Here is an 18,784-nt window from a genome sequence, read left to right on the forward strand (position 1 = left end):
TGTAGGAAGCAAAGTCGTACTTTTTCTCCCTAAAGTAAAAGTGACGTATGGTACGCCATCTTTGAAATAACTTATCGACATTAACAACCTAAACTACTTATATTCTATTATTTAAGTATAAATTTTACCGTTCATTTATAGAACACCCAGTATTTTGCAAAATGATAGAAATCAGTGGAAGGTGAAGTATTTTCAAAAAGTAAATACCTATATTTAGAAAATGAGTCAGATGTCACTAGACCTAAAGCAATACGATATATCAATGATTTCGCAATCTCTCGATAGCGCGGCAGTTTGATGCAAGTCAAGTGAATACGAGACTCTCAGATCCCTTGCACCTAGATTCTAAACACAGAATAACCTAGATCAAACAATAAATGATTTTTTTTTTTTAGTGTGTTTGTATGGGTAAAAGCTTTTGTTTGAAAATGTTTTTTTATAATTTTTATTTTTAACTTTTTATTTCTCTTGTTATTGACAACTACAAAAAAAGTTTTTTTCCGTTTATTTCGCCTCCATCTTCATTTTTTTTCAAAAAATTTTTGAATAAATCGGGCGATAATCACAAAACTCGTCCACCATTCTTGAGCCACCACGTTGAATTTCCCAGTTTTGACATGAGAATCATAATCTCCGACCCCAAAAACCCCTAGATACCAAATTTGATTCGAATCGAACTATAATCACAAAACTCGTTCGCCATATATGAAGTCTTCATTTTGTTTTATCTGTTAACAAAAATTTCATAATGTATTGTCACCGGGATTATGTACACCTTCAAAAATTTCAAATCAATCGGATGATCAGAACTGGGTCAAATTCAACTTGCAATATTTCTTACATTGTTGGTTAGTTTGTTACCTGCAAGTGAACCTAATCCTACAAGCTTATAAATAAAAGCTTGTCTAAATATAAGTTATGCGCTCTAATCCGTAATTATAATTTTGACCACTTCCTGTGAAATATCCAGTACTAAATATTTATTCCCAATAATTTCGGAATGTCCCATGTACATTTTATTGAAGAAATATTAAAATATGTATTCGCGCGCCGCTGTTCTAGGGGCGTAGCTACTACCGCAAACTTTCTCTGATTATTCTATCGCGCCTGAATTCGATCAAATAGCGATGATCTGATGTGAATAATTTGCCTAACTAGTGGCGTTTGTATAAATTTAATTTTGCAAAATATGATCTTATAATTTATTTTTTTTAAACTGAGTGTCTTATTGTAAGCTACATAGGCATTGTAAGGTTCGGACGAAGACATATTTGAATTTTTAGTAAGCATTATTCTGTGTAGAAGTTCAATAAAACTCCTTCAAACAAGACATTTCACACAATACTATTTGGAAAAGTATTTTATTTTCTCAAAAAATCTCTTCGTCCAAACCTTCCATGCCCTTTTCTGTATATAATGAAATGAGCAGAAATCCTAAACATATCTGTCATTACACATTTTGATAAAGCGTACGTGTCTGTAGGCATACCCGGCAAAACCGGGCCTCTCACTCCTGAGGAGATGAAAGGGTCACAAACGTGTCGTCGATCACTGTGGACATTAGCGACATACTTGGGAGGAATTAAGTTCTCGACAAAGCTATACTTGAATTTACTTATCTATATTATTAAACAAAAACATTCTTTGATTCAGGACGAAAAAGATTAAATTTCTCAATAGACATATTCAAGTAATCATCAAGGGTTGGAATTGGCCGCGGTGGTAGTGCGCCCGACTCACGATCGGAAGGTCGTAGGTTCTGCCTCAACCAGATATTTTTCTCGAGAGAATTTATCTGGTTGAAGCTGGAATGATTCTGCAACCGTGTTAGGAATCACACGTTAGTCCTTAGCTCGCACAAGTTTCTCAACTTCTGAGAGTTGTCGTTCGTATGGGGGCGACAGCTGATTAACGAAAAAACAGATTTTAAGACAGAAACAGATTTTTTTAAGGGTTGCATTTCTGAAATCTATTACCGTTGATGGTGATTCATTAAAAATTGTGAAGCCAAAGCAAAAACCAATAATCAAAAAATCAGGGATATCAACTGAAATAGAACTAAGAAGTTTAGAAGGGAATACCCAAACAGAAATAAAAATAATAACGAAGGTGCGGTATTGTTGAGTTTGATGGAAATTCAAACTGAATAGGGACTTGATGAAATCATAAATCTGAACACTGACTCTAAACCGTATAAATTTGACTCACATATATACTTCTGTGACGAAACAAAATGTAAATAACTCACGAATTACCAAGTACTTCTACAAAATCACTACATAAAGAGAAGCAAGGTTGAAATAAAGTTGAACGAAGAAGAAAAATTGAACAAGTGTATATCGTAAATAAATAATCGAACAACTAAGAATGTACTGTTCCCAAAAGTGCCACCTTGTATGTTCTAGAGTGGCTGAATCACTAACTCATATGCTCAGGGAACATCTTCCAGAAGTCTCGTGTGAACTGCTGAAAATGATGAATCCAGGTCAATATGCCAATTTCAAAGTGACTATCCAAGAACAAAACTCTTGAAAAGTAATGCAACGTTACATTTGGCCATATGGAACATGCATCAGCCGTTTTTTGTTAAACAAAAAACTAATAACCCAAATTGCACAACATATATTATTAGATATTAGCGATGGAATCGGCCGATTTTTGATGAAAATCCATAACGCATTCAAAAAACACTTTATTGAAGTAAAACTTCTTTATGCGAGCTTGACTTGGAGAGTACGCTGGTGAATGTGACGAGAACGTTACGAAAAGTGTGATCGGGCGAGGCGAACGTTGAAGTAAAACTCCTTTACGTGCGCGCTTGGGTTGGGGATTAAGCTGCTGAATGCGCGACGAAAACGTTACATTCTCTGACCGGGCGAGGCAAACGGAAGTTGAGAGGGAGGTATAATTTCGAAAAAACTACAATACGAAATGAATTTCCAAATATCACAATTGAAATTTAATGTCAAATGTCAATCATCTTTAGTAATGTCCTGAATAAAATTCAAGATATAAAATGCCACTTTTTGTTATATCGACCCAATGAATCATAATTTAAAATGACAGACAAACTTATTTTCTTTATTTCTAAAATGTCCTGTTTTTGTCAACCTAGTATCTTTCAATATAATGTTTCTTCATCTCTATAAAATCTGGTATATAATTTTTTGTTATTGCATATTTTTGACAACTTTCCCTGTATAAGATAAGTTTTCATTTTCAAAAAAAGATGTGTGTGATATGTATTTTATTTATTTTGGTAGTATATTATAAAGCCACTTATATAAAATATCAACGTTATTGAGACTGCAGCTGAACAAATTTCCTTTGGAATGACCCATACAGAACGGTGTGTTCTTCTTGAATTTTGGAACACACCACGATGAATCTTCAAAGTCTTCCAAATTCACTACGGTTGTGTATATATTGAATAGACGCAGCCTGTCCAACAAATCCCTGAATATCGACGAATTATAGCCTCATAATGTGCAACTATAGACTGAAAAAAATGGAAACTGCTGAGATTTTAAACTCGTTCTGGAAAGGTTGCTGCGACGGTTCTGAATATTGTTGTTGAGATGACTCTGACTGATACTGCACACATTGATGTATTATTCTGAAATAAATTCGATTTTTCCATAAAAACATACACAAAAAAAAATTTTTGGCAACAGAGAGGGTAATGTCTTTCATGAAGTAATTGCTACACTTATAATGAAAATAAAAAAATCAAGTGTCATTCAAAATAATGAATTTAAAACACATATTCTGCACGTACTAAGTGAAGGAAAAATATTGTATGGAAACACTACTTTATACGGATCATATCTGTAAATGAGAATTTTTGACCCGAATGAAAAATATTGTATACACCCAAAAACTCTTTGCCTATAAAACAAAGAAAAAATTGGAAACAATACTAACCTTAATTTTGTTCAATCTCAAATGAAACGACAAGATTCGGTTTCCCAATGTCCATTAACCCTTTGAACACAATAGCGTATTTTCCTGATGAAAATTCTTCTAAGTGAGGACGATACGCCTCCGTCACTCGGTGGGGTAGAAATGAAACTTCATCTCCCAAATCCAACAAGACCACCTCACCAAATTTTCCTTTCACGATTTTGGCAGTGAATATCCTCTGCGGCATCTCCACAGGCAAATCTGCTACTTTGATACTTGGCTTTCTCTTCACGATCGAACTTGCTTTCAACTTTTGTAAATCCATCTGTGAAAAATAAAAAATGAAAGCTTTATGTTTTGATTCACAATATATGCGAATACTATCTCAAACAAACCACGACATGTCAAACATTCGACTGAAATCATCCAACATATATATATATATATCGAGAAAAATTTTGGAAATCAAAGGATTCAACAATTCTCAACAACTTTCAATTGAATTACATTTGAATAAATTCATCTGAGAAAAAAGTCAAACTTAAAACACTTACTTTCAAATAGAAATCGGTGCAACTAACTCATTTCGCCATGCATAACGTATTTATAGTAAAATAAGCGATGACATATTTTTAAATGAAACAAAGAGCCTTTGTTTCGTCGCTTTTAGAACTGCATATCTCCGGATGCAAATTCGGCATTGGCAGTGATCAATGTTACCTTGGCTATGAATATAAAAATTAGTGATGACATATTCTGAAATGAAACAAAAGAAAATCAAAGAGTCTTTGTTAGATGCCTATTCAGCGTTGACATTGATACATGTCACCTTGGATTTGAATAGCGCAACAAACACATGAATTCTGCTTTTTTTTCATTTTATTCGAAGTACTACATGTGATGATGCGACTATTATTAATGAAGATACAACTTTGTGCCCTCTTGGCATCGTCTCCGTTTTTTCTTTCTCTGTTGATGAATTCTGCATTCGTTTCCCTTTCATTTGATGTGCTGAACGTTGAGATCCAACTATCATTAACAAAGATGTTGCTTAGTGTCACTCTGACATACTGCGTCATATTTGTTTTTTCTCTGTCGATGAATTTTGCATTTCTTTTTCTTTCATTTGACGTGCTGTACGTGAAGATTCGACAATTATTAACGAAAATGTGGCTTTGTGCCCTTCTGACTAGTTGCTTCAGATTTGTTTTTTCTCTGTCGATGAATTCTGCATTCGTTTCCCTTTCATTTGATGTGCTGCACGTTGAGATTCAGCTATCATTAATGAAGATGTGGGTTAGTGCCTTTCAGACATGTTGCACCATATTTGTTTTTTCTTTATAGATGAATTCTGCAATTCTTCTTCTTTCATTTGACATGATGTACGTGACGATCCAAAGTTTTTTCAATGATTCTCTTTGCAATTCTTCCAATGCTGTTTCACATTAGGCGCTCGATATTATATTTTTCATAGTCTACACATTAAATCAATTGAAATGAGTACCCACATCGACCTGTTGCGACTAGTATAGCGAAAATAGGTTATGAGGTCCTTTTGGCTTCGTAAAATGATTAACTATGTTTTTTGACATCTAAACGAACCAATGATGTCAAAATCATCGGAATCGGACGACCGGAAGTGAAAACCGGAAGTGACCTGTTTTTGACGGATTCGAAACCTTCTCACCCTAAAGAATCCAAAAATACCCTATGTTTCAGTATACGATGATTTTTCCATTATTTTCATCAACAAATTATGTGTTTTGAATAAAACTTTTGCAATTACATTACACTCGTAGTTTTTCAACAACTTTTAATTTCAAATATGTTCAATGATTTTCTTTAAATGTGCAATTCTTTCTATGCTATTTCACATTGGGCGCTGTATATTATACTTTTCATAATCTACAAATGAAATCATTTGAAATGAGTACCCACATCGGTCTGTTGCTGCTAGTATAATGAAAATAGGTTATAAGGCCCTTTTGGCTTCGACAAATGATTAATTATGTTTCATGACATCTAAACGAATCCTTTGATGTTGAAATCATCGAAATCGGAGGATCGGAAGTGGAAACCGGAAGTGGTCGTTTTTGGACGGATTCGAAATCTTCTCACCCTAAGGAATCCAAATATATCATATGTTTCAGTATACAATGATTTTTTCATTTTCTTTGTCAATAAATTCTGCGTTTTGCATCAAGCTTCTGCAATTGGAATGAACTTATGGTTGTTCATAACCCAACATTTTTTAATTACAAGTTTGTTGAATTTGCAATTCTTTCTCTGTTATTTCACATTAGGCATTGGATATTATATTCATTACGCCATATTTGTTTTTTATCTTTCGATGAATTCTGCATTTCTTATACTTTCATTTGACGTGCTGTATGCGACGATCCGATCATTATTAGTGAATATACAACTCAGTGCCCGTCTGACAGTTGCGCTATTATTTTTTGTAATAACTCATTCATTTCCACAAATCCTCACACACGCCACCACCTCCCACGCTGACTACGTCACTTTCAAGCTTTTATGTTTTATCACTATTATTATTATTATTATTCAACCCTCATTCTCCAGTTCAATTTCATCTAGCACAATCAATCGAGCGATATTTGATTTCTCCATTCTGATTGGCTGACCGACACTACTCTGTAACAGAAGTTAGGTTGGGTGTTCCACGAGGTTCCGTTCAAGAGTCTGAAAATTCGCAAAATGAATCTTCATGTGACAAAGCATGGACGTTAGTCATTTCCTGATGATGCTAACTTAGTTAGCGAAACGCGTTAAATGATAAATGACTGTCATATTGAAACACAAAAAACCGTTACGACAATAACGATGAAACGATAACGAATAAACGCACGGAAAACGGTCGAAAGCGCACGAAGAATGGTCAAAAACGCACGAAAAACGATCGAAAACGCACGAAAAACGAATGTATTTTGACGCACCCTCTACACTTCAACGCCATGTTTGTTTTCAATGATGTATTTTGAGATACCTTGTAACATTGAGGGATCACACTTTGAAACGATACAGCCTCATTAATCTGTAATGTTCTTTCTTAAATCTGATTCATTATTATCAATATATCACTTTCGCGCTTCCAATTTTCGTCGAGTCGTTCACGATAATTCCAAAACTGGCAACACTACATTGCCCCATAAACAATGATTTATTGTACAACTGGCAACGCCAAACCTGCCATGCTGGCATGTATTGACATTTGACAGATGCAGCCTTATGAGTCTAGTGTTTACAGTGTCCTTCTTCAACCAATAGATAGTTCAGCTAGTGACTCATAGATGACTCTGTGCTATAACTTAATTTTCAAACCGGCAACGCTACATTACTCCATAAACATTGATTTATTGTACAACTGGCAACACCTGCTTGCACTAGCAACCGGTAAAACCTCGATCTCCATCTCTCTTTGCATCGATTACGGCACACGCGTCTCTCGCTCTTATACACACATACACATCTTTACATGAAATATTAATTATATCCCAAATCTAAGTATATTTTCCTATCTTCAATATGATAATGACGATTACATTCTACGGAAATCAAAGAAAAAATGCTGTCAAGTATAATGAATGAGTCAATTTCGGTCCCGATAAAACTAACGCTATAAATACCCAACATTCGCAGTTAACTTCAATATCTTACGTTGGTGTAGAGGCTAAGGACAATGTCTACCACGCGGACGTCATGGGTTCGAATCTCATAACTATAAACTTTTTTTAATTAAAATCACGTTACTGGAATGAGACAAGGGGGCCGAGGGGTGATGCGGAGTCTCAAGAGGGCCTGAGCGGTGATGTGGAGTACTAAGGGGGCCGAGGAGTGATGCGGAGTCTCAAGGAGACCCCTCTGTCAGAAGACAACATAATACAAGCAATTCTGTAGGAAAGTCCCACGTAGCCCCCTCTGTCAGAAGTACCGTCCTACGACGACATTTGACAGATGCACCGTCCTACGCCTTCCAGTAGATAGTTCAGCTAATGACTCATAGGTGACGTGCACGATCCTTAATTCCGCAGCCGATGAAGGTCAATTTGTTAGCCTTGAAGTTAGCAACACCCCGACGTTTCCCCCTCACAGACACCGTCCCACACCATTATTGACATTTGACAGTTGCACAGACACCGATTCGTATTGACAGACATCATAAAACCAGCAACTGCGCCCACTGCGTCGCATGACAACACCCATGTGTCTAGTGTTTACAGTGTCCTTCTTCAACCAATAGATAGTTCAGCTAGTGACTCATAGGTGGCGCCAGGATTAGTGTTTATAGTGTCCTTCTTCAACCAATAGATAGTCCAGCTAGTGACTCATAGGTGGCGCCAGTGTGGTGTACTCGCGACGATGCATCTGGGTCACGTGACAATTTGGAGCGCTCTGATTGGTGTACTCGCGACGATGCGTCTGGGTCACGTGACAATTTGGAGCGCTCTGATTGGTCGCAGGATCCAAAATTGCCAGAATGAACCTCCATAAGAAAATACATGGGGTTTTGATTTGGAAGCCCTGCTGTATATATACTGACCGAAATGTTCTGCCTAACGAACAATTCGGTTTCAGGAGAGATCACTCCACTGAATTACAGGCTCTAAGGTTGGTCGAAAACACCATCAGCGAGCTCAACACTAACAAAATAGTGCATATTGTGCTGTTAGACATTTCGAAGGCCTTCGACCGAGCATGGCACGAAGGCCTTCTGCACAAGCTAAACGCGTTCGACCTACCTCGGGGCCTGATCCGGTGGATCGGGTCTTTCCTGAAAGACAGAACTTTTCAGGTCAGAGTAGAGGGCTCTCTGTCTGATAGCAGAGAGATCCTCGCTGGAGTGCCACAGGGGGCCGTGCTCTCTCCGACGCTGTATTCACTCTATACCAGCGACCTGCCTAGGTCCGAGCGAGTGAAGATATCCCTGTACGCCGATGACACGGCTCTTCTCTCATCTTCCATGGGTCGGGAGATCGGCTCGGCGTCGAGCCTTCTGATAGACCGCAGGCTCACTTGGAACCCGTACATCATGTGCGCCAAGTCTAAGATCGAGGGTCGGATAGCCAGTCTGTACCCTCTGATCAACAGAAAATCAAAAATGAGCACGAAGAACAAAATCATGATCTATAACACGATGTTCAAGCCTGTCATCATGTATGCTTCAGGCGTCTGGGGACAAGCGGCTCCGTCCAACATTTCCATTTTGGAAAGTTTGCAAAATAAGTTAATTAGGATGATTGTGAATGCTCCTTGGTTCGTGCGGAATCCGCAGAGATTTGCAGCTGCCTTCCATTCGGCAGTCCATCCAGTCGAGGAATGAGAGAGTTTTTGAAAAAACGGAAACTCATGAAAACCCGTTAGTTAGGGAAGCCACAGATTATGCTGTAGACGACCCCTCCCGATATAGAAGGCCCCGACACTCTGTCGAATGAGGCCCCCATGTCCCCCGTTAACGGATGAATAACTTTCTCATGCATCCCACCCCAGCCAGGTAGGGGTATCCCGTGAAGGGCGGCACTGATGTCTAAGGACTTGTCAAGATGACATTCTGGCAAGTCAGTTAATTGGTTGTTGAACGTGAACTCTCACTAGTCGCTCCTGAAAACTTGGAATAATTTCGATATCTCTCTGGGCTTTGAAGATTTTCGTTGTGATTTTTATTGAAGAGAGTTGCGGTTGCAGTTATTTGGTGATATACAGCGAGTGGATGGTCAATAGTTCGACAGAACTAATTGGCGTCAATGTCCTTATGTCTACATACAGAATAATATTCGCGTATTTTCTGTTAGCCATCGCATGCGACATAATTGTAAAATGAATATGGAATTCGATTTGGCTTCGTGAGGGCTTATGATATCCTTATTTTTCCACATCTATATTTTGAATTTGGCGCCATTCGGGTGGAATAGCAATGTTGAGATAGCCTTTGTCTTTCCGCAACCACTCGACCCACAAATTATTGCACGAAACGAATTGGGCAATAATATACTGTACTTCCCAACCATACTACTATTGTTAGCTTCATTCAAAAACTCTGCATTTTTAATAGGTAATGTCTAACTGGACAGTGTTCCATAAGTGAAATTTTACCATTCATTTGGTATGTTGTGTAGAAATCCTGTGAATGTTATCCGATATAATTCAATAACGAAGTTTGGAATACAAACCGAGTAGAGGAAAGTGTTTTTTGTTTAATTCATTGTTCATATAATAGTATTTGTTTCGAAAAAAAATGTCTTTCGTGCAATTCAATGTTTATGTGAAAGTATTTCTCCCGTGTTAGGAATCACTCGTTGGTCCTCAGCTCGCACAAGAGTCTCAACTTCTGAGAGTTGTCGTTTGTATGGGGGTGACAGCTGATTAACAGAAAAACATATTTTAAACAGATTTTTAAACAGATCTCATCAGCACGGTGCAGCCGCGGGTTATTGAACATTTTTTGTTTATATCATTCCATCTTTTGATAATACTTTTCTCTACTAGATGCATAGGTATATTGCTAAAAAGTGAAATCACATCAAGGCTGATTAGAATATAACCTGGAGGTAATGATTTTTCATTTATAAAATTGAAAAAATCGAAAGAATCCTTAGTATAGAATTAATTTTCATAATTATAGGCATTAGTGGGAATTTTAGTGACCATTTGGGCAATTTTGCTATTTGGAGCATCAATGGAAGGAATAATGGGTCTCAATTTCATATCAGGTTTATGTACTTTAGGAAGTCCATAATATTTGGGTGATATAGAATCATAAATCATATACATTTTTGCTTCATCTTCTGGTATCATTTTAGATTTTTTCAAATCTGTAATGATTTTATTTGCTTTTTGTTGTATTATTGAAACAGGATCTCTATGAAGTTTAACATAAGAATCACTATGATTGATAATCTCAAGAGATTTCTCAATATAATCAGATTTTTTCATAATCATCGTCACGTTGCCTTTATCAGATCTTATAAGTATCAATTCTGGATGATTCTTCAATTTTTTTGTTTTTTCAAATAAGGAATTGAGATAATTTTTATTATCATGTGGTTTCTGGAAAAAGTTAGTAACAATATTTGTAATTTTTGCTCTGAAAAGATTATTTTTGCTATCACAGAACCCAGTTATCAGGTTTTCAATATCTGAAGGTAAATTTGATATATTCACCTCTTTGTTATATTCGAATCAAGTTTTCTCATTTCAATCAGAAACCTAGCAAGTTCTCTCATTTTCCTTGAAACAATATTAATGAAATATGATTCTCTATGTACTTTCAGATAACGCGAACCAAATTCACAAATGAATGGATCCTTCTTTGCCGTCAAAGAAACATCATCTGCCCTCATCCGGGGAAAAACCTTTTCTCGCAAATCAAAATCTATCGTAAGATGTCTCAGGAGAAGGTTTTGTCCGTCAGCTTTCGCATAATCGGTGGAAATATTTTTTGTGCACTTTTTCCGGTGTCGCCATAAATGATCTTCCGAATAGAATCCCAAACATCAACTTCATGGAAGTAGATTCTGCTTCCGAGATCCTTTTTTTACAGCTTTCTGGTTTTTTTTTGAATACAGATAATTTCCCTTCTTTCGTAAATCTGTCAGTAGATCTTTCCTATTCTTATTTTTCGTAGGAAGAGATAGTATTTTCTGAACATCTAGTTCTTGTGAATGGTTTCTAGTAACATGACGTGCGAAACTTTGGGCCAAAGTTTCACAGTAGAAGCAAAAGTCTTTTTGTCGCTTTCTTTTTCCATAAAACCGATCATCAGGGTCATTGGAATTGTAATTTTTTTCTGGTTTGTGGTAGTGCTTTGTGAAGAATACTCAATAAGGGGTTCTACTGGAATTTTGGGCTAGCTTTCGATGAGTTATCTCTGATTGAACTGACAAATGAAGATTTCGAGTCCTGCAAATAAAAATCAACATAAGTTGGTTTTTCATTGAACAAACTTTTAAAACTTCTGTTTTGAAATAGGCAAATAATAATCCAAACAAACTTTGCTTCTGGGTTGACTCATAATAGTGATTACAAGGAGATGTGTTACTATTATTAATAATACAGTTATAATTGCGTGACAGCATTAATTATCAACTCCTCTTACTATATGAATTATCAAACGATGATATTTCATGTAACGAACTTTTGAAATACTTGAACAATAATAATAACAATAAAAATGTATGTTTTCATTGTCGAATTATCCCCTTTCTAATCTCTAATTTCAAAATTATGCCGGCAGAAATTTTGGTCAGACAAATGCAGGAGGATGTCATTTTTATTCATTGCGCCTTTTCAAGGTACATGATTATCGGTCTTGGCAGTGGACATAGTATCGGAAATTAGATAAAAAGGCCAGACCAAATTTTGACATTTCATCGATGTTTCCTCGTCGTTTAAGACAATATTTGTGTCACCCGAGCTGATATCTTCGAGACGAATATCATCTCACTCGAGGAGATCTACATTAGAGGGTATGAAATGAACAACGAATTATCTAGCCAAGATAGGAATCAGACATTTTATTATTATTATAATTATTCACCTATTCAAAAAGCTCAAAGCATGTGCTGGGCCAGGCGCAATTAATCGTTTCAACTTAGAGAAAGCTTTCTTCATTTCGAATTCCATCCATTCCTTTTACTCTGTATTACTTTTTTTTTTCAAATTTTTCCTGCGGGCCTTCGTCTGGGAAAGGGACATGGCAACTGTAAATACATTAGGTCTCGGGTACCTAGGACACCTAGTGCCTAAATTTTTCATTGGTGTCAAAGGCATTGACTAATATGGTCATTATTAGCCTCGTGTTCTATGAAGGATATAATAAAAATTTTCTGAGCCAACTAGAGAGCTTCTTAGCTATTCGTAGTCCTGTCAAATGGATAATATCTAGATGAACATGGGTTTGAAGTAAGAACCCTGGGGTTGAAAGTCGGGTCTTAGCCATTGCTCTAGTTCTTCGCTCATGGTTCCAAATTATGATTATTATCATTCATTATTTTCATTAATATTTCTTTTGATTTTTCATGAAAAAAGGGGTTGCTAGTCAAGTCTTGTATCCTTAGCTCAGACCCATTCGTAAGGCATGCCAATATGATCAAATAAAGACCACTCATCATGACCGTAATAATTGGGACTGAGAATCGTTTGCCCTGAGAGTAATTATAATTATTATTCATTATTTTCTTTATTACTATCAATATTATCAGAAGTAATGAGTAGTATTATAACTCATCTTATGCTTCCAAACAGCTGATAAAATGTTATTCTTACCTCAGAATATGAAGCGCTGATGGAAAAATCTGGATCAATATCAGAATTATCAATAATACTCGGAAATGAATCACTGGCTGCTGAATCAGTTATCAAGTCTGAATTGACGGCGGTAACTTTCTGTGAATGAAAACATAATTCATCATGCTGAAGAATAAAAGCAAAAAAAATATATTCAAGTCTTAAAAAGGTTGAAAGTGGTACTCTCATTTGTTATATTCACAAAAAACTGAATTAGCAGAAATAAAATTCATAATTACCTCTTGTACGGCCGATATGGAGTCATCGCGATGACTTTCATCAGATGCTGAAATTGTCATATCTTGAATTATTTCATTTGGACGCATTGTTTGCTCAATTGGTGAAAGAGGTCTATTACAAAACCAATTTCCCTTCTTCCTTTGACTATTCGAAGAACAAACTTCGTACTATAACAAGCACATTGTCAAGAAATAGTTTGGTACACAAGTTGAAATTCGTGTATAAGAGAACTGAAGCTCCTAGAAATATGAGCTATAGCTCATTGATTCCAAATAACACGTAGAAAATGTATTTAATTGATTTTATGGCACATAAAAAAGTAATTGTTATTAACGAATTGATTTTTTTTTGTTTTTGAAGCCACTCAAACTTGATCTCTAATTCATTCCAAATATCACCTCATCCTTTATAAAAACGTCTTGAATGTCTATCATCGTATCTTCAACAGTTCAAAAGTTATGTCAGTTTTTCACTTAAGTCAAGTGAGTAATATTTTTTCTTCTTCTTTACCACCTGAAAATCTGATATTACATAGAAATGAAAAATATTTTCCTTATAAATTTTTTTTAAGTGAATTAGATTTTTTGCTTTCCATTTAAAAACAGCATTTTGTTTACTTCAATTCGATTTTCTGGTATTTTTTTTTAGGACAAGTGGTTGCGAAGCCATTGTACAACATTTAATTTGCTATACAAAGTTCTCATGAGCTACACTAAAAATTGCTATATAGTGAGAAAAATCAGGTTTTCCATCTAAATCAAAAAAAGGGGATCTGTACTATCACTAACCCAGTTATACAAATAAAAATGAACAGCATGGGGATATTAGAAACGGTAAGTATTACGGTGTCGATTGAATTAAAGGAAAGTGGCGCATTTATGTGCCTAATAATATGCCATTCAGGAAGTGTCAATATTATGAGTAGTTTCGGAGATATCCGAGAATAGCCAAAATTTGAGAATTTCATTTTTATTTTCTCCTAGATTTATTTTCGGAAGAAATGTAAAACAAATAGCACTTTGTCAAGACCACTTTTTGAGGACTCCACGATAACATAAGCAGAATTTTTCTTCGACGTTTCGTCTTGTAGAAAACATCATCAACTTTATATTTTCATATAAGCCTAACCTAAAGTATACCCTGTATACGACTCCATTTTTCATTTTGAATGTAGCAACATATCACACAATATGATTTCATGACCATTTTTCGCGCAAAATGAAAAGTGATTACTTAACCTGCTTTTCTTCAATTTTAAATAGTATGCGCTGGGAAAAGTGACACTCAATGTTATATTGTCATAATAATACTGTTGTTTGGTAGAATTGTTGACATATTGCCGTTCCTAATTTTACATCTCGCTACCTACCTAATTCACCAACAATGGCATTTTTAATAAGCGTTTCGATTTTACTATGTGGGTTGAGAATCTCGGTACGAATGTAATTGGGCCTTTCATCTACCAAAACGATTCAACAAAAGAGCGGAACATGAATTTGTTAGTGAAGGATTTGGAAGACGCTTACATAATTTGCCTTTAGGGGTTACTCACAGCTGCTGGTTTCAACAAGGTGGTGATTAGGCACATAACGCTAGGATTGCTTGTGATTATTTGAACTGCCCAGGACAGTGAATTTGTACTCATAGTGACACAATGGCCTGCAATGTCCCCCGACCTAACCCCACTAGACTTTTTTCTTCGGAGATATACCAAAAATCAAATGTTCTCTCATAATTTTCAAAATGAAGAAGATTTGCTAAGATTGGTTACTGCGGCCTTTAACAATATTGTCCCCAATATGTAAACTCAAGCTTTAAATTCGTCTGTGAGACGAGCGTACTTGTGCTCAGAAAATAACGACGGGTTATTTGAACCCTTGTTATGAATTTCTGTTTATTTTTTTGTAATACATAAGAGCTCCTAATTATTACATTACAATTACATTTCATAAAGTAAACTTTTGAAATTGCGACTCATCTTTATATTCAGCAACGCAAAAATTCCTGCAAGCGGTAAGTTAAATTTTATTTTGAATAAGACTAATCAATTTACTTCGAGTATCAAAATATGACATTTTTTCCAGCGCGTAACTACTATCTAAAATTGAGGAAAAGCAGATTTAGTAATCACTCCTCATTTGGCGTGAGAAATGGTCATGAAATCATATTATGTAATACATTGCTGTATCCACGATGGAGTACAATACAGGCTATACTTTGGTTTAGTTGATGATGTTTTCTACAAGACGAAACGTCACAGAAAAATTCTGCTTACGTTCTGCCTAAAAAGTGTTCATGGCAAAGTGCTATTTGTTTTGAATTTGAAAAAAAAAACGAAATTCACAAATTTTGGTTTTTCTCGGATATCTCCGAAATCACTCGAAATATTAAAATTTCCCAAATGACATATTATTAGGCACATAAATGCGCTACTTTTCTCTAATTCAATCGACCCCATATCACTTACCGTTTCCGATATCCCCATGCTGTTTATTCTTATCTCGGACACAGTGTATTCTTGAGTCAAGTAGTGGAAAAACTCATCAAATTAGGTCACTCTAAATATCGTAAAATTCTAATCTTAAAGGCTGCAGCATGCAAGTGCTTGTACCTTGATCACTAACAAAATCGATTATTTGTGGAAAAAAATATCTCTTAAAATTTTAGTCGAACAAAACTGTTTGAAGAAATGCAATTATTTTGAAAATCGTTACTAACAGATTACAGAGGTAGCAGTACAGTGTGAGCAGTGCAAAAGCCCATGACATCGTTCTTGCCGAGAACTCGCGCTGTGACCTCTTGTAGAAAAAAATTGACATTCAAAATGTTTTTTCATTCCGAGGTAATATTCGAAACAATTTATCGTCATTCACCTATTGCACTCATAATATGCACTGTAATATGAAAAGTACACAAATTGTAAGGAAACACCAAACTCATTACTATTATCTAACACTCATTTCTTACCTTCAGGAAGAATATTATTTTTCTCTGGTAATTTTATAGACTCAGTTCCAGAATTAAGGCACATTTGGAGTATTCTGCTGGACAGAGCACTGGAATTCATTGCTCTCAAATTTTCCATATTGAACAACACAACACAACACATATCATTTGTCACGGAACGAACATCTACCCAATTCTCATGAATTTTGGACATTCCCATAGAATACACGGAATATACAATGTTGTCAGATTTGCGGAGTTTCAATCGTCTGCGACATGTCGCAAAAATATACAACAAGATATACTTGTGTCGACGCGAACACCCCCTAGCGAAGAAAGACATGAACCACTTTCGGGAACTGGCTGTACATTCAACAACCTTTTTTGCGTCCTGACGTAACCATCATTCAGACCAAACTCGGGGTTTCCGACAATTTATGGCGCGAAAATATGAATCACCAGATTAACTATTACTGAATACTTTTTCGTGCACTCGCTTTATTGATATTATGACGACACCATAACAGAAAAACCTTTCGGCGTCCGTATACGGACGTAGAAAGGTGGAGGACGCTGGATCATATGTAAATATACAATGTATGGACGCAAAAAGAATAGCGGGATGTATATATATATATATATATATATATATATATATATATATATATATATATATATATATCGGTTGATTGGTCAAACCACCAACACTGACATAAAAACTTGGCAAGTTGACTTGGGTGTCACACCAATAGGTGGTTCCACTTATGTTTCGCTTGCGTTTACGCAGCTATTTTTATCAAGTACTTTCTTGGTTTTTTCTCATTTTGTCTTCAATCGAGGACCGCCTGCCCGGTACTGACGATGCCCAATAGGCTGAAACAGCTGTATACCGGTGGCTCTTAAATTGAAGTCAATATGGGAATGATCAAAGAGTACTTATCTATTTATTTTTTATATATATATATATATATATATATATATATATATATATATATATATATATATATATTATATATATATATATATATATATTTTCAGCAAATGAAAATGAAAATTGCATCAACAAAAAAACTGACATTAATCATCTTAGTGAGATATATTCCTATCTTTTGACGTTAGATAAAAATCCATATAACAATGTTTCAATGAATTCATTAATAGAATAATGTATTATATATTTCAATCCAATTGTTATTATCCTATATTCACTTTTAAAAAAATAAAAAAAGAATAAAGCTGCACAGGTAGAAATTTCCATAACAATTCTTTACAAGTCAAAGTTGGTAACAGCCTTTATCACTAGAACCACTGACATATGTCATGTCAACTATCTGTCAATCCCTCCAAATTAATGTTTTGTGAAATTTCGACATGTGACATTATTCTTCCTTCAAAATAATTTTAAACTGTAACGTTTTTCACAAATATTTTATCCAATATTAGACATCCTTTAACCAGTTTTATAAATGTATTGTATCAATGTTCATCCATCATGTTGTGTCCAATATTTTACATGACCACCGTATGAAACATCCTCAAAAAGTTGTAAGTCTAACCACTCATAATTATATATTAATATTACTTACACCATCATATTGTAGCATCCCTGATGATGGAAACAATTTATTAAATTTCCGAAAGCTTGGACAAACTTTAAAGAGTACTCTTTCATTTGCTGCTCAGCCCCATTATTTGTTAGTTCCATTCCTAACTAGTCAGCAACGATTACCTTCTCCTCAACCTATATATATATATATATATATATATATATATATATATATATATATATATATATATATATATATATATATATATATAGAACTGAAACCACAAATGTGCGGTTGGCTCCTGTTGGTGGCTCCGTGCATTTGTATTTCTATATTTTGGTAACCAAGTGTTGCCCATACCTACACTTGCCTGCACCATACTGATGATGGACCAAAAGCCCGAAACACGTGTCTATGGTTTGCCACTTTCATGAGTGCTATGTCCGATATTAACTTCTCTTTCTATATCAAGACACTCAATAACTTTCCTATTTGTATAATTTCCTGGACCCGGATGTCACGCAGGTAGCTGTAACTGCCTCCGTGGTGATTTTGATAGTTTTCTTGTAAACACAAGATCTATCATCTGAAACCACAAATGTGCGGTTGGCTCCTGTTGGTGGCTCCGTGCATTTGTATTTCTATCTTTTGGTAACCAAGTGTTGCCCATCCTTACACTTGGCTGCACCATACTGATGATGAGCCAAAAGCCCGAAACACGTGTCTATGGTTTGCCACTTTCATGAGTGCTATGTCCGATATTAACTTCTCTTTCTATATCAAGACACTCAATAACTTTCCTATTTGTATAATTTCCTGGACCCGGATGTCACGCAGGTAGC

At 35.6% G+C, this 18,784-nt stretch overlaps 1 protein-coding gene across 3 annotated transcripts in view; it reads right to left on the reverse strand.

Annotated features, from left to right (window-relative positions):
* Positions 1-3,236: 3,236 nt before the first annotated feature.
* Positions 3,237-18,784, reverse strand: part of LOC111512958 (uncharacterized) — a 30,398-nt gene continuing 14,850 nt past the window's right edge. Inside the window, exons 1-5 of one of the 3 annotated variants that reach the window (XR_012464653.1) lie at positions 13,449-14,135; positions 13,189-13,308; positions 11,086-11,823; positions 3,925-4,228; positions 3,237-3,616 (exon numbers count right to left, since the gene is read on the reverse strand). Coding sequence is in view for 2 of the 3 variants with exons in the window: in XM_074171689.1 (XP_074027790.1) it covers positions 3,926-4,228 (303 nt within the window). In the remaining variant the exon portion in view is untranslated. Of the gene's footprint in view, positions 3,617-3,924; positions 4,229-4,457; positions 11,824-13,188; positions 13,309-13,448; positions 14,403-18,784 lie in introns of those variants that run through there. The other 2 variants (XM_074171690.1, XM_074171689.1) reach the window with 2 other exon arrangements.

This window comes from Leptinotarsa decemlineata, unplaced genomic scaffold, assembly GCF_025532065.1.
Source record: "Leptinotarsa decemlineata unplaced genomic scaffold, Ldec_3_MD MMD2_tig00000035_RagTag_RagTag, whole genome shotgun sequence".
Lineage (NCBI taxonomy): Eukaryota > Metazoa > Arthropoda > Insecta > Coleoptera > Chrysomelidae > Leptinotarsa > Leptinotarsa decemlineata.